This window comes from Helicoverpa armigera, chromosome 5 (assembly GCF_030705265.1).
Source record: "Helicoverpa armigera isolate CAAS_96S chromosome 5, ASM3070526v1, whole genome shotgun sequence".
Lineage (NCBI taxonomy): Eukaryota > Metazoa > Arthropoda > Insecta > Lepidoptera > Noctuidae > Helicoverpa > Helicoverpa armigera.
The window spans coordinates 9727606-9750296 of NC_087124.1; the positions used below are offsets into that span (position 1 = coordinate 9727606).

The 22691-nt window shown below is 37.1% G+C and overlaps 1 protein-coding gene across 4 annotated transcripts in view; it reads left to right on the top strand.

Moving 5' to 3' along the window:
* Window positions 1-22691, top strand: part of Hr4 (Hormone receptor 4) — a 92153-nt gene that overhangs the window by 34312 nt on the left and 35150 nt on the right. For 2 of the 4 annotated variants that reach the window (XM_021332151.3, XM_049842502.2), the window contains exon 1: window positions 12103-12345. The exons of 1 other annotated variant lie outside the window; for it this stretch is intronic. Coding sequence is in view for 2 of the 3 variants with exons in the window: in XM_049842502.2 (XP_049698459.1) it covers window positions 12285-12345 (61 nt within the window). In the remaining variant the exon portion in view is untranslated. Of the gene's footprint in view, window positions 1-12100; window positions 12346-22691 lie in introns of those variants that run through there. One more of the 4 variants, XM_049842503.2, reaches the window with a different exon arrangement.

A 22691-nucleotide genomic window follows, 5' to 3' on the forward strand; every position in this document is an offset into this window, starting at 1 on the left:
AGTCATGCGAGAGACATGGGAACAATAGCTTTACGATCTGGCTATCACCCTAGGTTGTCCTGGCAAAAGTCTAAATCCTTGTAAAAAGGCTTGATTAATCCCTCGTCTCAGCATTTCAGTTGAATCTTTTACTATTCTTATAAACGTAGCAGTATAATCACCTCTGTCAATCCTCACTACGACATAGGTTCGTCGCAACGAGCACGTGAGTTCGTCCCATTAGGCACCCTCCCGCTAAGAGGACTCACTTCACGCCAACACTCACAGTATCCAAGTGTTACGGACCACTGGGACAGAAAATGCGTTAAAACACACATTTCCTCTATTAGGGTACCTGTTAAAGGTTCTGAAAATAAAGTAACCCTTCTTTTGGGTCTCGAGGGTTAGCTTGGCTTGTTTTCAAAATGGTTTTGTTTATTTTTGGCAAATACAGGTACTGCTAGCTAAAACATAAGTATTTTATTCAACAATTTCCCAATTTAATACACACATCAAATGAAATACGACACCAAGTATCTTCAACAAAAACATAATCATTTTGCAGAAGTAAATATAAGCACTTGAATTCCAACTAATTCGTAATAAATTCTGCAACAAATTGATTTCGTCTTGAAATAAGAAGCACATTTGAGGCTGTCATAAATCGCTTTAGCACACAAAACTTGGGATGGCTAATAGTAAAATCGATTAAACTTAATAAGTAGTAAATAACGTGGGTAGTCGTAAAATGTGTGCAAGAGTGCATTGCATCACGAAATAGATGGAAGTACCAGTGGCGCGTTATGTGCGTGTATGAGTTACGACTGTCCGACTCTGGCGCATCGCAGGGTTGGAACAACCACTCAGACCTAAATTCTTCACGAATGTTTGCAGTTTTTGTAATGATTCATAGAGCCAGCTGCAAGTACCTTAGGTAACTTCCCTGTAGCTAAGACCAAAAAATACTTAGTACTTCAGTGATATCCTATGTTCTTTGATGGCAATTTTTTACTAAATCAATGTGAAAGAATAAATAGAATAAACAGTTTTATTAAAAATCTGTTATCGATTCTTAAAAGAAGAAGTGTGACAATTACTCTTATCTCTACTTATTCCAAAACCCATGATGTGAACTTATAACACATATGACTTAGTAGTAGAAGCTGTATTTACTATAGTCATCTATTTTTTGGACATAATACAAAGTGCATAATAAATGCAATGACAAGCAACCCTAGCTAGCTCCGCAAATGCATGCGACGCAGAGCAGTCCTTCGATTACACTTGCATCTGTGTGCGTTGTCACTATTCTTTACGTGTAATTGCGTAGATCGCGTGTACGTACACACCCACACTAACACACCTCGGTCTAGGCGCAGTCGTTGTAATGAGCTAAAATTATTTGCAATTTCCTTTCTGTTTCATCCATAAGCAACAGAACTAGGAATTCGCTGACATGTGTGCGCCATATGTATTGTGTACGTGTTTAGTTTTAAATTAGATTTTTTAGCACATCGGTTAGTAACTTTGGAGTGTTCAGCTTAATTTAAATTGTACGTGTTACTAGGCTACTATTATAACACTATCAAATACATGTTTTTAAATTATGTGCATTAACCGATGCGGCATTACAAACGACTTAATACCAGTCAGCCTTACAATCCAAAATAAACAAGCTAATCATCGCACACCACAAACAATACAAGAATAGTGGACGTCAAAATACATAATGAAACTGTCCACCGTCCAGGTTATTAGCCCCGCGCTAGGCTGTCGACCTGACCTGAAGATGTAACAATAGTAACCTAAGAACACACTCGTTTGAAGAAGCGACGCGCCTCCTACAACCTACGTCCACTTCACATATACTCACAAAGGGCAGTTTGTCTTCGCACGCAAACATGCTAACGATCTCTCCCCAAGTCAACAACATTTAAAACAAAAAACCGCAAAATATTTTTATTACTTAACAGCAACAATCAACAATGACAACTAATAAATGGATCCACTTGTCCAATAAACAAGTACGAAGACAAAACACAGAAAAAATGCATTTAATTTCGTTTGAAATCCGAAAATATCACGTTCAGGGGATAAATTTCGTCAAGAAACCGACACCGCAGCTAACCTAGATAGCATCTTAAAATCTGTCGGATCAATACATGGTGTGACCCGTAAAGCGTCCACGGGGTACATGGTTGGTCCCTTACCCGTGTATCGCGTGAACTTCGACCTGGGTTTTGGAGGTCATTAACATTTGGGCGGGCGGGAACTGGGTCGGTGCGTCGTCGGCCTGCAGCGTTGTCATGGCAACGCCGCGCCGCCTCCGCCGCCCTAGACGAGGCCCGACTAATGCCTGCAAACACTCCCGCTTTGTTTAGATAAGATTTGGGCTCGTATTTCGTTATTGTTAGAAGGCAGGCTATTTATAGAATTGCCTGTTACCTCGTAATTTTAGCGCTGTTTTGTTTTTACGATTTAATTGCTTTATTGGTATCTTCTGCTTTTACGATGTGAACGTTACTCGATAACATTTACCTTAGGTTTTGAGTAGATAGGCTATAAGATATATGTAGATATACATATATAAACCAGTCATAGAGTAGCAATATTAGATGATTTATTAGCAAATGACTTTTCGTCTCCAAGGGAGCCAACAAGCGATGATACCGCGAAGCAAACGCCGGACGCATGTTGTGACACCTTATAAACTCCGAGTTTGGGACATTATTGTAATCTTTAAAAAAATGGTATTTATTTCGTAGCTGAAACTGCGAATTTCACAAAGCAAAATTGTTTGAACAGAATTTTGATGAATAAGATTACCCAATATGTAAGTAAATTTAAAAGTTTTTATACTTTCAGTCATAATTGCCTGAAACTCAATCGATAAAGTAAAAAGTAATTAGTGCATTTAAGCCCCCACAAGCTTGATATAATTATTATGTTATGTAGTTTGATCGATAGAGACGTATGGTGGTTCGCACATAAGTTTCAAGGCATTCCCAGTTACTCAGTTACTTTTCAGTCTGTACTGGATGGATATTCACTAGCCGACAGCATAAAACTGCAGTCTACAGAACTACTTGATTTTAAACCACATCCATCTACACACACTTTTCTAAGTATTTGTTCATAATGTATCCTATCCTGGAGGTCTATGTTAATAATGTCATTGTAAATGACGGCCCACGATACCAAAGGATTATACAGTGTTCAATAGATTCGTTAAATATTTTTTGCACCCTATACATATAAATTGCGTCCATACTAATACATATCATATGTATACCATATATAAACGGCGTCCAAAAGGTATATGCATCACCCGTAATAAACCTTCATCATTTGACTGAAACAAACAAAAGTCTACTATCCAAATTGCATAAAACTTTTCCGTCCGAAGTTCTTAGTTTTCCCGGCTGCACTGTTCCGAGCCTGCTTGCGTCACCATCCCGCTGGTACAAGGGACTTGAAAATAGGTCAAAAGGGGGCCGAACCACTGTCACTGCCACAGCACACAGCCAACACATGCATACACACCTACAAATCAACTAAAATCAATGGAGACTCGTGGAAATTCGTACGACCTTCGAAATTTCGAGAGGTCATCTTACCGGCATTTAGCTGTCGCCCAACCTGGGACTTTTATGGTTTCCATGGTTACGCAATCAAATAACAGGATGAGATTCATCGCTTGTATTTCACAGGAAAATCTCATTTGGTCACCTACTCCAGTAAAAAGTTATTAAAACTTGGAATATGATGCTGTATTTTGAAAATATTGTACTACGTGCCATGAAAGAAGTTTGTTGCCATGTGCTATCATGATATCGTGCATGAAGGCACTTAAGCGGATTTGTTTATGCTTCGATCAACAGTTGCATTGATTGTTTAGGCGTAGGCTCTTTCATAAACATTCCGTGTCGTCAAGCCAAATATTCTTTCCTTCTTTGAAGCTCATTTTAATAGGGCCTTTTACCGATAAAGGTATTTTCGTAAAAAGTACAAAAATACGTACACAATGGGGCGAAAATAAAACGTTATTTTTATATTATGTCCAACCAGCCGTCGAGGGATATGACCTAATTTCTATGGCGTTTCTTCCTTTCATCATTTTTGCCGGAACTTTTTTCAGGCTATTTAACATTATCAAGGGGAGTGTTTCATGGTATTTCTGTTTACGTAGGTATACGTACAGTATACACAGAAATGTAATGAGATTGCGTGTTGTTGCTTGGTAGCAAAATGTTTGTAAAATGAATTTGAGACTTGCTGCTATCTAGCTTGTTTTAGAGCAAAAGTCTTACTTATATCTACATATTTACTGTAAGTGAGTTTTAAGAAGTTTCATGCATTCGCTACAAAATTCCTCACTATGTTATTATGCCTTAACATCAGACAAGACTAAATTCTTCACATTATCCATTTACTCACCGTTTATTGCTTAAATAAACTATCACATAAATCACTTTTCAAGCAAATGGAAAACTTTCATCCCTGTTTATAAATAAATTAAAATCAAATTTTAACATACTAATCACATATAAAATAGATCGTTATTAACTTCAAATAGCGCCGGCATTTCAGTTTAAGTTTTATTAACACGCCAGCCGCATGCGCTCATTAAACATTTCATAATTGTTGCACTCTATTCATAAACATTTCACAGAATCGTACGAATAATGACATTATGATCTATTTACGACTGCCATTGTTAACCTTAATTACTTTATGTTTTAGTTTCCGTTCGTGTATTGTTTTTTGAGTAATTTCGTTCGTTCGAAATTTGACAGTTCGGATTACTGAAGTGTCGTGTCACTGTTGAGAAGGTGGGCTATTATGAAAATTGGGACTTTCAAATTTTCAATTTAAGATTTGAATTTTTATTTAACTTTCCTGTTTCGGGTGCTAAAATTAGGCTAAAATATAAGTTTTGTATTCCATATCTTAATTAACTTATATTTGATTATATAAATATCTCCTATTTAGTTCTACTGAGAGTGCAACGGATAAATAAAGCTTCTTACTGCATCCAATCTGCATTTTGATTTCCTAAGCATAAATTATGAAATTTAAATTCATAGATCCAACAAATTATGCTTATTGAAATATGCAAAAAAAACAAGATGGTTATCACAATTAAGGTTTGTTCCAAGCTCGAATGCAATTGCAAGCGCGCCGTAGGTAATCTAGGCAGGTAGTCGATTTCTCAAGGCAACTGTTCTTTATAATAATGTGTCTGTAGTAGATAAGTAACGGGATAACTTTTAAAAGTAAACCTTAAGAACTTGTACGTAAACTTGAAAAGAGATACAAGAGCTATGAAAAGCAGTAAATTGCTTTCAAGACGGCTGAAACTGTAACTCACTTTTACTTTCTTCAGAATTGTATAAACACATCTCTTCGAAGTCCGTCACTTCTGAATGGAACCGCTCATCAATCGGCTGAATGTATCGCATTAAAATGCAGTGGAGACAAAATTCTTAGGGCCCCTGACATTGGGCTTTGACCTCACTCCGCCTTTTGGCAGTCGCCTTGGCATTGCAGCAGGGCCGCATTCAAAAGCCCGCGCCTCAAAATTTATACCAAGCATCGAACAATATCGACTGTCCTTTACCTTCGACTGTAGCGTAATGCCTTCTGATGACTGCCTTTTTTCATCAATATTATTTTTAAAACATTTAATACAGTCAATTGTTAATAATAGAACTTGGCTCGGTATGTTCGCTTTGTTCAGTGCACGTACTTCGTGTTATTGTAAAGGTCAACGGAGTTAATATCGGCCACTATCTGCTTGGATCGAATCTCACAGTGCGCGATAGGTATTGCGCCATTAGATGTAGAAAAAAAAAGAAAACGCATTACGCCATTAAACGCTGCGATGCAATTTTGCAATACAGACTACTTGAAGGTAAAACTAAATCAAATATTGAAGAACGTGTTTAATTGACTTTTGGAATAATTAATTAATAACTTGACGTTGTCAGTAAAAATTACAGCAAGCAGACTAATTGCCCAATGTGGTTAATTCAATTAAGATTTATCGGTAATTTAAAAAATATCCGTCGCGCGATGAACTCTGATCTTTTAAACGCATCGTAGGTTCCAAATTTTCATACTGTGGAAACTTATACTAACTGAAAATTGTTGAAAATTATACTTCAAGCTTTAGCTGCAAGTACTTAGCTCTGGTAACCCATATACTAAACACAGCCAGTAGCAACACCGACTACGGCTGCAGCTTTTAATAATAAAACAGATATACGCCTGCCATGATATTATTGATCTTTAAATGTCGAATGTCAAGAGTTCAACCAACATCGCGAACGAGGCTATTGTTTCTATTAAAATGCATAATATTTTTAACACTCAAAAATCTATTAAAAAAGTAAAAATCTGTGTATAGGATAAATTTATTGTATATAGGTATTTATGAGTTCTTCTTGTAATTTTTTGGAGGCTCGCCCCTCCTGAAAGTACATAAACATTGAATTAATTCGTCCAATATATGTCTTGAGCCAAACCGAATAGGACCTCATTGCTACCAACACTTGAATAAAGCAATTAGCACTGGCCATACACGAGTTATTGAATGGAATATCTGTGGAAGAAATTCCAAATTCAAAATGGTGTGAGGATGCACCGGCCGGCGCAGCGCTTGCGCGGCGGCCCAGTTCCCAAGCCGAGGTCAGGAGTTCGTTCCCCGATAAGTATTGATCGGCCTGTCGAGGCCGGAAGTGGGCTTCGGTGCAGCGGACCTCCAATGTGCTGTTAGCACCACCTTTGACCGACCATAGAAGCTTCTAGACGTTAACGATTAGTGCTACGTTGATAGATAGATAAATCCAAAAGTTATAGAGCCTTTTGAATTTTTTTGTGCAATTAATTTATTGGGTAAAATAATGGTGATATGGCCATAATTAAAGATTATTCTTAATACATGCCTACATAATAATCGGGTTAACCGGAATAGTAAATATCTGTCTGCAGTTTGGAGATGCATTTTTATTTCAGGAAAGCATTGTTATATGCTGATGGGATTTTAGGTAATTTAAAAATACAGGTTATACTACTGAGGTACCTAATTAATACAATGTATTATATAGGGCTTTCCGAGTTGACTTGTCTCTAAGGTTTTTAATGTCATAAAGTCCATTATATTGGTACACAAGTGCGTAGCCTTGCAGTTTGGACTTTCGTGGAAGGTTCCAAATGAACATAGCACTTATATAGTACGCCTATATATAGAGTGGAAAGTTACTTAGTTACACATTGGAATATTATAGAAAACAAAAGGTAATATGTGCCCTTCAGATAAATATAAGCGACGCGCGCTGAAAATAAAACAAAACAACATCATTATTTCTATGTACCTATAAAGATTTTGCGGTCGTTATATCGAAATAAATTAATTTAATAAAGTGCATTATTTATACAATGAGCGTCATTTAAATAGCCCAGTTACACTTGACATTGGCACAAAATCATTAAACTAAAAGGAAAATAGTGCTGTTTGTTATCTATCTAGAAGTTAAAATTATATTGGTGTTAGATAAGGTTTTGTACCTATCCCGATCATAATTTTTAAGGCATTTTTCTTCTGATAATAAAATGAGGATGGAACGAAATTGAAAACGACCCCTAATTGAAAAATATAAAAAAAGGGAATTGGGTTGGATAAATGGGTGTTAAATAATGGCATGCATATTTTGAACAATTATTATTATTTTTATTGAAATAAAATTACTAAAAATACATTTTGCGTTTCATATTGAAAATTGACGTCTTACATAGAGTTTGAAGCATTAAATCTGGCGGCGACCTTGCTTACTACAATTATTTACATTATCAGGCACATTGACGAGGACATGCGCACACATAAGCGATTGTTCAAAGTAAGCCGTCAATGTAGTATTGTTATTAGCATAAACACGGCACACAGACGAATCGGCCGGCGTATCGGCGGGGGTGTTATCGGCCCGTTATAAGTAGGCCCCGGAGGTGGGTCAATGACGTTCGTTCACCCGCTGCAACCCGCACGTGTCGACCTCGCACCCCGCCGCCCGCACCCCTCACACCCCCGCCCCGACCTGCCCTCCACGAAATTTATGGTGATTGTTGCTAACCTTTCCAAATGCCTCAATTGATGCATTATTTACGTGCCTATGTGCATCGACTCATATAACCCATTAGCTCAAACACCTAGCTATGCTACGTGCTCCTCAGTACCGCGCGCTCGATCGATATTCGGTTTAAAGTGATTACGGATAATGAGCTGAAATTGATACTTTACTGCCCTAGTTATCTAGCTACATGTGTTCGCTGTATGACATATATATTTTTTAATTTTGTTACTGATAAATATTGTAGATATTATTACCACTACAACTGCATTTAACACAAAAAGATAAAGTTGCATGTGTTTTTAAATATGTAAGGCAGCAATCTAAGTGTGATCTACTATCTACTTGTTTTTAACTTTTAAGGAGTGCCTAAACATACAATAATTTATTTGTATAGATGCATAATATGTACATAGATCGACATATTATGAACGTAATCATTATGCATAGTGACTGCCTCTGATCAGAGGCAAGGTTTACCTATTTTAATTAAAATTAATACCTCATCTCGAATCTCGATGTGGTGTGATTGGAGCGGGCATAGGTCAGGCGGCCACTCCTCCCAATCCTCAGTATTGATTGAGCCATTGACGTATGCACATTTGACGCACTAGAGCTACCTATAGTGTAGGTGCGCTGTGCACAACAGTTTCATTGCCATATTCCCGGAGATCGCTATATTTATCAGTCTGGTCTTGTTGGGCGGTGAGGGGCGCGGGGCGGGGCTATAGCGCGCAGGTACTAGGTGGGTCAATGACGTTCCTTCACCCGGTGCAGCCTGCGCACCCTGAAAGTAGGGCGGCTACCTACCACCCTTGCTGTACGCCCGATGCTCTCAGCCCCCCTTTTATATAAGTTAACTGCACTTAGGGTGTCGTACTTCACACTCCGATGGATCAATCAATGCCATCAGTTTTTTTAAGTTGTGAATAAACCACACGCTAGCCACCCTTATATTTTTTCTTCATAAACAAAATAGAGTTACTTACTGATATAAGTAAACCTATTTCATAATATACAAACAATAATAATTAAGGGCCGCTTTGGGTCAGATTTGGGACAGTTTTGCTTACATAACATGCTCCTTCGTTTGTTTATTTATGCCCTTTTCCTTCCTGTATTCTTTTATACCATAACAATTTATTATTTCACATGAAACCAGATCTTGGTCGGGGAGTTGTTCAACAAGCGTAATGTTCTGACAGCGATAACAGAATTATATGGTGACGTCATTTAATCATATGACAAAGCATACCCGCCTTGTTCCCCCTTGAACTAATTTGATTTATTAATTAATAAATTATCACGAAAAGTCTCTGTCTCCTCGGTTAGATTACCGTTCTCACAATGGGTAATTAAAACTATAGGTTACTAATTAATTTATTAATATTAACTTGACCTTCAGCGATCAGCTTTTCAATGTAAATTCTACAGATTACGTTTGTAATTAAGTGCAATATATTCAAGTTTGTTTGTTCTTTTGTAAACATGTATAAACAATATTAGTTGCAAGGTCACGCGTATGCGTTTATTTTTTCCTACATTACGCATTGCGTGCATAGCAGATATTATAACATTTTAATAAATGATGCAGGTGTTGAATTTATTGGTAGGCTTTGGTTCGAAATCAGTCATCGAAAAACATTTGCTTACGTTAATACATTATGCAATGAAGTTCAACTCCAGTACCTACGTATATTTGTGAAATCGAGAACTGTTCAGTAAGTAGCTACTTATCTACTACACATATAGAAGCACGCGATAGTGACATAACATACACCGCCAAGTAGAACAACAGGTAAACATCGCCGACGCTAATCCAATGAGAGTTTACCAAGAATTAGAACATTACATAAGGACACGCTGACGATAGCGATAAACTTATTGCATCTAAGTACTGACTGCACTATAAGTACCAAACAGTACTGGAGCCTTCGCCCATGTACTCGTAAAAGTAGATAGAATGTCTAAGTCAGCCAGGCCAGTAGGAGCCAAGGCTAGGTTGAGCAACAGCCCCATTGAATTTTAAACTTTATAACTAGGAGCGGAGCATAGAAAATTGCTTGACTAGTGTCGTCAATGACGTTCGTTGACTCGAGCGTTCGATGCCGGCGCAGTGCTGTTTTCCTTCTCCGTTTTCATGCATTGATATTAGAAACTATTGAAGCGGTTTCTGTTATAATATTGGCTTTGCAATTCCCATCGATTTCTGTGTAAACAACGACTTAATTTATTGTTATGTGTAGCACAGGTTTAGACAGTTATTCTGTTTTATTCCGCAGACTTGACCTTAAAAATCTTGCGAAATTGAAGGCGACTTTGCATTTAAAATATAATTAACCTTGACTATACAATGCATATTTAGAAATGAAATGTGTATAACTCTGGTAGAAGCTATGCTGCAATTAATTAAATATTTGCTATCCTTAATTAATTCATCACATTTAGTTTAATATATTTTGCTTTAACTGAACATGCGTCTAAAATATTAACTGGATGTTCCTATTTACGATGAAAATAGAAAAAATATAATATTCCGGCAACGGATATATTTTTGAGTTGCAACGTAATGAGCTCCTTAAGATCAAAGATTTCAAGGTCTGTTTCTGGATGTACGGTGATTCCGCGTTCGATCTATCATGTTGAAACACATAGTTATTTTAAACGGCAGAAGGTTTATTTCATTTGTCGTCTTGCAAGTACAGCACCAGTTACACAAGACCCCCACCGACTGTCGTTCACTAGCTTTCTGTTGGGAGATGGAGGGAATCGTGCGCACGTCAGAGGTCTCGGTTAGCTGGTCGATGTGTACGTGAGGTGGCTCGGAGCTCGTGACCCAATTTCGCAGCTGCTGGTTTCAGCAGCGGCGAGGGGAGTCCGCGGGGCGCGCGCGGTGCGCGGGGGCAGCGGCAGCGGCGGGGAGCGCGCGTGTCAATGCCGTTCGTTGACTCGCAGCAGCGCAGCGGCATCGACGCGGCCTCCGGCTTACATAACCAGCGACAATGAGCGTTCGCCGAGTGCGTGTGATGTACCAGCGATCCCACTGTTGCTGCGATACACCGGCACCGCTGCCGACGCTATGCGCCTGCATCCCACACAACGCACCGCCGGCTAGGCATCCTAAACACTCTAACTGTGCATCCATTTAGCCACGCATTATCGGGACTGTTCTAGAAGTTCCCGAGCGCCGTCAACTGCGCGGTAGGCAGTTTATTACCTCATTTACGTTGTTATTGTTTTCGTCAAGGTCAAGGTGTTTAAATATAATTTAGGATACTTAAGCAGTCAATGTCAGAAACATGTGAACCTGCAGCCGTAATAGACACATAACTCTTGTTTATAGAACTGAGACCAAAACTGCAAAACAAAGTCTATAGATAACTCTTACAAGTTCTGCGCATAAAATATGGTTCAAATATCAATTTACTACGAGATACTTGTAACGGATAACAGCTACAACTAAAAACCATTTGTGGTATTGCAAGACATTAGACAATCCACTTCGAAGCCTGTTAAATCATTTAAATTACCTAGGTTCAATGTTCGTTCAGGTAACACCCGATAAAATTATTTGGTATTTCCTGAGCAATCTAAGCAACAATTAGCTTACTTAAAATTCCTTTAATTAAACCGCAATTCTGATAAAATTAATCAAGTCAATGAACCTGTTCATTTATAATGTAATAATTCTTATTTCTACTTTTATGTCATCTCAATTTGTCATTATTAATTGTAGTTACCAGAAAGTCAGGCCAAAGTTAGTATTGTTATAATCTGTGAATGAGACAAGTTGGCTGTGAAAAGCGGTCCCTCGCTACATAGGGGCGCAACAATGTGCGCGTAGGGCGGGCGGGCCGAGCCGAGCGAAGTCGGGCCGAAAGTGAAAGATGCGCGGGTGCGGGGGAGCGGCGAGGCGCGCGGGGCGGGGCGCCGAGCACCGCGAGCGACGCCGCGCGCCCGGCCTAGCGAGCCGAGTGCACCGAGTCGCAGCCTCACGCAAACAAAACTTTAGTTAGTAACCTACTTCCGTGCGGGCGCCAACCGCGAGCGCGACTCCCGCCCCGTTGCACGCTCGCCTGTGCGCGCTGCCGGCCTGCCTTACCTATGACACGTTCTAGTGATGAACTATCCAATGAAATCAAATAGGACTCTTTAAACCGGCTTGCCTGTTTATTTTGAATGGACACAAACACGATAAAGCTGACCGGACGACAAGGGCAATTGAACAAAATGTTTTATGGTGAGATGACGTTGTGTACGTCTTGTACAGCTTTTATGTTTTTTTTATTTTTCACGTTGGCATGCACTTTACGGTCTCGTCGTTTCATTCATTCTTGTTTATTAGTAGTCGGCCACGCACACACTGCACGTAAAACACGTGTATTTCTAAGAATTCGATGACTACATTAATTTAAATGACAGTTTATAAGTCTTCTAGACATGATTTGGATCTTTTCATCAATTATTCCTGAGTACTATCGAATGCTAATCTTTATAATCAGTCTACGCTTGACTTTATTGCATTAACTAATTGATCTACAATCCAATTACATGTCTGTTCTGTATCTCTGCAGCCGCTAGACAGAAAAACAACTTTTTACTTGTTATCATTATTTATCAATTGGACCACCGAGGCAGTGATACCAGGTGTATCCGAAATAGATTATCTTGCATTTTGAATTTTACGAACTAATATTATCAGCTTGTTGTTATGTTGCCGCTTAAATTGAAAATTTTAAGTTTCCATGTTTCGCTTTAGTGTCTGTGTTCTTAGATATCTAGTTGTTTTATGGACTATTATTAATATAAATTGAGTTAAAAACTTAATCTGAAAATATTATTCTTGATCGGCAGCCATATTGGATTTGTCTAAATAGGTACTACTGATGTCGCCCTCTAGCGACTAATAACTAAACTATTTAGTGATAACACAATTTCTTTGTTTGTGTACATTTTACCTAAAATAATAATTACTAAGAATAGAGAAAATGAATTCATACAATATGTAGGTTATCATTTTATTATCGCCTTGTTTTGAAGTTTTTATCTTACATAATAACTGAACCATATAATATTATCAATAACGTCTGCACTTACATTTGAATAGGAGGAATAACTGAGAAAGTAATTCATTATCATCTTCGATACATAGAGCGCGCAACGTTGCTTATTTCCTTCATATACAAAACCTTTTTTCATTAGTTACAACCATAACCTCTTTCGTTACCATGACACCTAATCAACTGCAGAACCTTGCATCAGTATCAAAGATACAGGTACATTTACAATCAAATCGTCTGACTCATGAACTTTGCCCTATTCGAATACAAAAATATGAATTGCCACTCCCTAAAACTCCACTTCCATATTCTGACTAATCATATCTTTAAGCATGCCGAAATTATATTTTTATTCTCTAAAAACATATGCGGGATATAGTTAGAATTATTTTTATTAGTTAGGCAGTTAACCAAGTGATGATATCACAGTTATATTTTAACCGATTGCTACGCTAACCGTAGCTACTACGGACCTACGTAGTTAACTGCAGTTACGGCTAACTAAACTCGCTACTTTCTCGCTTTGATCTTATCCGATAGTGATAAGTTTTAATTGGAGTAGGCTTTGTAGTTGCATCTAGATAAAGAACTGTTTTACCATTAGTTTCGATTTTGTCTCATTTTCATATTAATGATCAAGGCAAATCGGATGCCAGATAAAGCGTTCCTTCATAGTTCTAATTTGTATCAGCTATAACAAATACATCAATAAGCTAGTGTTAATATTCGATCTCCAATCTAAAAACAATCGATGGATCGGTTATTGTTATACGCAGTCAAACACTAAATATTCGACACCTTTTGGATTTACTTATATTAAATACCACAAAAGCTAAACGAAAGAAACAAGAACTTTTATAACTCAATTTTCAGTAAAATACTCGTAAATTAGATGGAAAATTAGCGCTCTGTAGTCATTACCTTAATTAGTTTCTAGATATACTTAATATTCCTCAAGGAAGTCTGAGAGATAAAATTCAATAGATAATATTACAACGATATTAGTATATAAAAGAACAAAATATTACCTAATCGTTATGTTAAGCTTCTCTATTTTTAATATTTACTTAAAATCAAACCTACAATAATGTCATAGGTTTATAATTGGAAAAAATAAATTGTTTGGTCTAGATTCGTGTTTTCATAGTACGGACTTCCTAACAATAGAAAATATCGATAAAGTAATACATAAGTATTAATAAATCTTTGTTAAACTATGAATTATTGAGCTCTTTTACTTAGACTGAAATGAAGACAGATTAAGATATTAGGGTTCCAATTCATGAGCAAAAATATTTCAATTTTGGTTTTCTTCGATTACGGTATTAAGAGCACTTTTCCCTTCTTTAAGTTTCTACGCAGTTTGCGGCATTAAATACTAGTAACTGCGCTAAACTGTTCGTTCATTTTAGCTTGGTTTTGTGAAAGGGTTGGTACTCGTCAGGTAAACGTTTGTCTGTTGATATTTCGACAACATTGTAATCGTCATGGCCAAGGCCTACCGGAGACCATTGACCATGTAACTTTCGAAATTTGTACCAGTTATTTATATTAACGTTTATGAACATATTTTGGCGCTATTTATGTACCTCTTATGCAAATACGATGGACTTTAGCTGGTTTTTATATATATATAACTTTGTTTAATATTATTCTGCAACACTTACTTTTAATATCATCATTAACATGTTTGTATTTTTTTTTTCAATTCGTTTTTCAGTTTAAACAATGCAAATTTTTGCTGGGGGGAAATATGAAAACTAAGTATATTTACTAAATTTTTAAATTATATAATAAGGAGTTTAGATTATGAGAATGTGTAATGCTGACTGAAGTGCATTGGCTTACGATTTAGAAATGAAATAAAATATCTTTTGTAAGTGATTACGATAATCTGTTCGCTTTGCGGTCTAAAAAATGTCAGACGAATAAGTAGATGGCCTGACCCTACGGGGGGTTATTGCTAAAGTTTATTTTTTTATAATAGCAACATTAAAAATTAAGCATTAATTTTTATTGCGGTTTTACTTAAAAAATGTCATTCATTACATAAGCTGCTATTACATAGCGCTGCAACACAGTTTCGAAATACCTTTAAACGGCTCCTCGTTTAAACAGTAAACACGAATTTATTCAGCGAGCAATGACGCGTATTTAGTATTGGTCAATAATATCTAGAGCGAGAATTATGTGAGTTCGTTGCGTGGTAGCGACTAATTCGTGAAGTGTTCGAATACGCGTGTCGTACGCGATCGCGTATGTGTGTGCGTTGATTGAAGAGTTGCGGGTGTGTTTGTGGATTTTTGAGTAAAACGCGTACACGGGCCCATCGTGTGGCTCTCGAACGAAACTGGGTCGGTTCAGTGACCCATATGTTTATCTAACGATTGTGGCGTCGGGCGCGAAAGGCCCGTAGCGCCTCGCGGTGTTATCATTATCAATGCGTTCGCGTTTTCGTTTAGGTTATCTGTCGGGCAACCTGTCTCCTGCACTATACTGATTAATAATCTCGTATTGTGACACAGTGCACGTTATTTAACAATTTAATGATTGTAAATACTAAAAAATCTCATTGCCCAAATCAGCTTTGGCTAATGAACGATATTTACCATTTCCAATACAAATAAATGTACCCACTAATTCATTTCTGCGCCCTCTTTTCCAATTCTTATTATTAAAGTGAATATTTTTTCAGCCGTACCCTGTTAACTTTATCTGCTTTTCGAGTTAACTCCAGCCGCATAAAAATAACGTTCCTGATTCACGCATTTTCCTTGTTTAAAAATGGAATTCCTCATCTGAATCATAACGACTTAATTGGTTGTGCATACTGCAATATTATACAGCTTTTTATGTTACCTAGACCTAGAAATTATGCTTCAAACAATGTATGTGTCGGTAAGGATCTATAGCTTATTAAAACGGCCTTGAGCTCACGAAACTAACATGATATTATCTAGACATGACAAAAACAAACACAGTTTTTGATAGCCAATTTGAATGTCGTGAAATTGGTCCACCCACATAGAGAAATTTTGTTATATATCTCCTCAATTACTTATTTGGCTATGACTTACTTTCTCCACACTAAAACCGCGCTCATTTAACTTTTTTTAAATGTCTTTACCGCTAAATTGCCCTGCTGATAAGATCCCACTGACAAGCGTGTGCAATACCAATGAAGTGTTGCGACTTGGCATGTACCTTCTAACCAACGAACATTTGCACTTCTTGTAAGCCAGTGCAATCAACTGTGAACCTTGTAATCATAGAGTGAAGGACGTTATTGTGTTTCGCGAGTTGCAGTGCTTTGTGAAGCACCTATTACCGTTTGCTCGCCAAGGACGGTGAAAGCGGAGAGAAAGGATGTACAATACTGACGTCATATTTTTGAACTTACAGTTTTCATTTTTAAAATCGTTTCGTTTCATAAAGTTATGCAAAGGGTTTAAATGTCATCGGTACTATTAATAGAAGGTAAAAAATAAGTTATAGCGTAGGTGGTTCGGGACACTCCTCTCATACATTTTAAAGTTACTCGGTTTTAAAGGTTGCTAAATAGTTCCAATTTCAGACCTAAATGCATTTGTGTCGACCAATTAACTCGATAAGAATGCATTTTGCAACATTTCAAGTGTGAAACTTGAATATTTTTTAACACTTTAAACCTAGAGCTTTGCCAATTGTTAACACATTTGTAAGAAAAGATTTATAAAACACAAATATGACATTAATGTAAAAATAATGTGGCCGCAAATGTGTTAAAGTAGCTGCCATGTGTCGACCAATTAACAATCACTCGGATCGCAACATCGTGATATTTACAAGCGTAAATTCTTAGCAATTAGTACTCAACCTAAGCCCGTTACCTTCAAACACTTGAAACTACTATCGCCCTTCATTTTCGTTAGCGCCGTCCATACTTTACCTTTATGAAGGCAATGCTGTACGAACTCAAATCATCATTTGTATTACGTCTCATTCTGACCTGTGATAACAGGTATTAGAGCGAGCGGGATGCTACAAATTGGTTGTTGTTATTAGTAGTTTGTCTAACACGCTTAGGCTTAAGGTCGCTTGGACAAAACGTAGATGCGTCAACGAACGCTGGCAAGGTGACGCATTGTCGCTAGGAATGTATTAGCTATTGTAACTAGTGATGTTGCGTGCGTAATAGAGCTGCACTTTGAAAAATTCATAAACGTAACATATACATTAATGTAACGGGTGTATAACGTATAGGGTGGCTCGAACAATAAAAAAATCCAACTAAGAACAGTCGTAAGAGAAAATGTAATTTTGTAAAAATTAAATTCATGTTTGATAGAGATTTTTATGCACATTTTAAAAATAAACCAATGAACCTAAATTAAACAGATTTACCTTTTATGTGGTTAAATGCCATAAAATGATTTTCCTCCATTCCAGTTAATTTTGGCAACTTATACCTATTTTTGTTCGACATTTTCCGTTAGAAGTATCCGTCAACTTACAGACAGACCCCTGTGTTATGTCATGATGTTTTTCTATCGCACTATGTGCTCAAGTCTATTTCATAACTGCGAAGGTCAAGCGAAGCTGCGGGTTGATCATAATATAATAAATTAACTATTTGTGTAATAGGATCTAAGCTATGAAGATAAAGTTTTACTCGGAAGCATGAATGAATACATCCGTTTGTACTATAAACAAGTATTAGTATGCAGCCGCTCACTTAAAACACTTTGTTAATCAAATTACTAGAACTTTGTCATTCCAATTCATTCAGCGATTTATGTCATTTATTGTAAGGTTGCCACTTGCGAATCATAGATGGCGTTGACTGTTTTATGTTACGACTGCAGTGTTAGTTACGCATCCATTCAAGAGATCAAAAATCTATAAAAATAGCTAATAAATAAATAGTGTGCAAAAATCAATTGCATATTTTGATACAAAATCAATAAAATACTACTCAACTGTTCTGACGCAAGTTCGCAAATTACTTTAAAGACATCGCTAAACTACAGCTTTAAACACAAAATTCTGAAACTGACAAAACTACATTAAAATTCACACAGAATATAACAATAAAACAGAGATCATAACTAGATACGTCACTCATTCGGGATGTCGGTCCATCTGTCCTAGTTTCCACTCGCGCGGCAGCCACGCTGCGCAGGCGTCGCCTCCACGTTCACTAACGTTTTATTATTACCCATAAACAATAACTAAATTATTATCTATAGACTATAAACTTCAGCTTCAAGAATTTAACGGAAATCCTACAAAATGTATGTCAGATAAAATAATCAGTGTTTCAGTTTTTGCATAAAAGTCTAGACGATTATTTTTATCAATGTTTCAGCGGTGAATCATTTGTGTTTGGATTTTCGAGGAAATCTAAATATACCTATTGTTAATGCAGATAAGAGCATACGCCTTTTAGACTACGTCATATCTGCATTTAGACTGAAAAATTAAAGACAGCAAATAAAAAAGGAAACTTACCAATGAAATTAATTTCAGTGTTCCCTAAAATTATGCCCAAAAAGTCCCGAAAAAAATAGACCTATCATACAAAAGTGTGCGTTAACCAGAAAAGTATCTAAAAATAAATCAAAAATGAATAAAAAAATACATCTATCAAACATATTCACAGATGTTAGTTGAGCGGGAGGTATGAGCTGTCTAAAATTAGGGTCAATGATGATAAGACTGTAAAACCGTCATCTGTGACTGTACTATGTGACATTAGTGTTTTGTATGCCACAGTACCATTGGTATTTTTTTTAATTCATTACTAAACCCCGCAGTATGGTTATCGGAATATAAGAATGAAAAACGTAAGTGTAAATAAAGAGAAATATTTAATGCCTAAATATTGAATGTTCTAAATAATATTTTTGGGTCGAATACGTCATTATTAAAAGTATAAAGAAAGAAACAATAAATTACCAAATTAACCATTCATTACATAATTATTCACATATAACAATGAATTATTGTAAGAACATTTGACTTACATCAATCAGAAACTGTCGGCGGATATGGTAGGCGATCTCCGCCCATCCGCCCACGACTCGCTTGTAACCTAAGTTTAAATCAATGTAGCCAATTTAAAATAACAGGTACGCTACGAACAAGCCTAGGCTATAAAAGACAATACTAAACTTAGTAAAGTCTATAAAATCGCCATGATTTAACTTCATGTAAAGCCACACCTGTTTTGCTGCTGAAATGTCAAAAGACACGAAATGTTTTAGTGTTTTTTAAAACCATTCCTTGATACTAGATAGTAAAACTATATTTAGATTATGAAATAGTAACAATAATATCATAATCATGTTATAAAATAAACTCATAAATCACGACCGAAACAAAGCAAAGATAACAAACGTAGAAACGCTTGCATAAAACGCGGAAGCTCAACCATATTTTCCAATTAAACTTACTGCCAACATAACAACGTGAAATTGCGCAAACGCTGCCAACATCTAAGTTCAAACTACTGACAATCTAGTCGGTGACTGCAATAGGGTTTCCCACGCAGCCAGGCAGCCCTGCGGTGGCCTTGTCGCTAAACCTTTGTGCACCCACTCGCACAATGTTATCGACGAGTCATGGACTCGCGCCTGCAACTATTGTGCTAATCTCATTGATGCAAATTATTCAGTACGAACTACCCTGCGCTGTGACTCTGTGATTGCTTGTTGCAAATCGTCATGACTGTTTTAAGAATACGAAGAATTATCAGGGCGTAAAACCGTACTTCCGAATACTAAACAAGACAGCGTAAAAAAATCTAAGGTCACAAAAACAAAACAATAAACAAGGTGTTCATTAACATTCGCTCTCTCGTCCCGTGACCAATGCGTGACACGTTTGTCACGGCTCTAATTAAGTGACACGTCCATAACTAAGTACACGTGCAGCAATTAATCAACAGAGGTGAACGATCTTGAAATCGAATAAATCTCGTGGACATTCTTATGGAAAGTGAGCGTTACTATACTATAAATAGATACTGACCTTTCGCTCCACTGATGCGTCAGCCAAAGTTACGTGATGTAACCGACAATACACACGCACACAAACGCATAACGCATAAACAGTTAGTATGTGTTTGTGTGTTCATGTAAGCACTACGCGGCCATCGAAAGAGAAAGTGGTTAAGGTCTCAATGGTGGTTGACCGGTACTCAAGTAGTGTAGTCGCGCGAACGCTTACGCTATCGATAAATTTCATCGCTAACCTAGTGCGGTGTTATTGACCTCCCGATATGCGTATTTTTCGGCTATGTAACTATGTCCTTGTAACAGTATAACACATTTTTATACACGAAAACAAAGAGGCACAATTAAAGAAGTCAAACCCAGATTCTAAAATAATTTCAACTTTTACCCATGAATTTTCTAATAGCTTTTACATGGCAAAATTACTTTAAACACGCTACCAGCGATATTTCAATTAATTTTATAGCATTATATGGTATAATGGTTTTTCGTAAATAGAAATCCAAAGTTACCTCAAGAAATCCTGTTATTTTTTGGTTATAGAGTTAAGTTTCTCTTTACTTTGTCTGTTTAGTAACATAAATATAGAAAGTAAAGTAATCTGAAACTAATGACTAGCATATATCATTCTTGCATAAGATAAAATTAAGTTAACTTGTTTTTATTACACTTACAATGTTCTTCACACTCATTAATATTATTATAAAATATTTAAATTGGTAGAGCTATAAATTCACTACAACAAATATAATGCACACTTTAAAAGTTGCATACATAATATTAATTACACGCTGGCATTTAAAAAAAACCTTTTAACATTCAAAAATAAACATAAAATCATACACTAAAAGTCTCCACACTAGTTGTCAACTTTCAACTACAATAAAAATCGTGCACTAATTTATCGATAAGCCGCGAGGTCACTAGCGGCACATCACTAGACTTGCGGGATGGCGCAGACCCGTTCCTACGGGAAGTACCGTAACTTACACCCGGTACCGTTGCGCCGAGCCCGCTCGCTACGTGCGCTGCGCCCGCGCCGGCTAGAACCACAATTACTCTCGCTTTCGATTTAAATCCTATTTCCGAAGACAATGAACTTTCTTCGCTTTATTGATGCCTATTGTGCTTACAATTTACGTAATTTCTACGTGAATTGTTTGAGATGTATCTTAAGAGATTAGATTCGTATTGTACGTATGGCCTTCGATATCAATTGTTATGAGATCAATTATAATGGATGTTACGTACCATATTAAATGGAGATTGCTTGTTAAAAGCTACTATTACATTGTTAGGGGTCAGATTACTCAATTAATTTGAGAACAAAACTAAATAAGGTATCGGAGTAGCGAAGTGCGGACGACGTCAATCACAGTCCGTAAGCGTGTACTAAAACAGAAGATAAAATCGCGTGAAGCAAGCATTCAAAAAACTTGAGCCTTGACCACGGGTGGCTGACATTAAAAAACTCACGCGCCTTTCACGGCGAACTCAGGTGGACGTTGTATAACACACTTTCCATTTCTTTGGCAGAGTTTAAAGCCTCATCTCCATGTGGCTTAAACTTGCAACGACCAATATTTTATAAAAATCAATTTTTAATTTGAATTTATAATTTTAACGTGCAGTTAATAATAACCAAAATTTTCCGTGACGTAACGCGCCATGCTTGCTGCCCGCGGAATGATGTCACATAGATTTGTACAAGTTTGGTTTGATGCAAGATTGTGACACGCACGAAAATTTCAAGTGTCGCCAATTACTTCAAAACCCTTATTGTATGAGAATCATGAAATTTTGTTAATCTCCACGTGTTCACTCATTTGTGTAGTGTATTCGGCGCTTTATTCGCGGTGTCGTCTTACGAAACTGGCGGACTCGCGCCGAGTTAAGGTCGCCGATATGTGGCAATTTTCCCATTTCGAAGAGAAGCCAAACCTTGACCTAGGAATTAAATTTCATTTCGTCACTCCCACTTTACTCGCTACGTATTGCAATTTATTAGTCGCCACGTTTTGTGTTATACTGCAAAATATATGAGGATATGTTTATAAGCACTTGACGATGCAAATCTCACAAATGTTCACAGAATATGAAGACTGACAGTAATGACTACATTATTTTTCGGATACAGCAATAAAAATTTAAACTTGGCAATTCATCAAATAAAAATTATTGAACGCATCATCGAAAAAACTTTCCACATTTTGTAAGAAAAAATATTGAATTTTATAAGTAGTCTTGGAAATCTATTACTTCATCTTGATCCTGAAAGTAGAAACAGGAAAACAGCTGTAACCAAGCACCTAGATGTAATATGAGCTAGCTAACACTTGCGATTTTAGTACATAACATGCATATGAGGTGCGCATACAATGACAATGAAAGCGTCCGTGAGATGGCGCTGCGCACGCGGCGCGTCACTTCGCTGCGCCGCGGAGGGGGCGGTTGCGCCACAGCGCGGGCGCTTTACGCAACGCGGCCGTTCACCCCGGAAGGCGTTTTCCTCGCAGTTTCTTTAGCAGTGT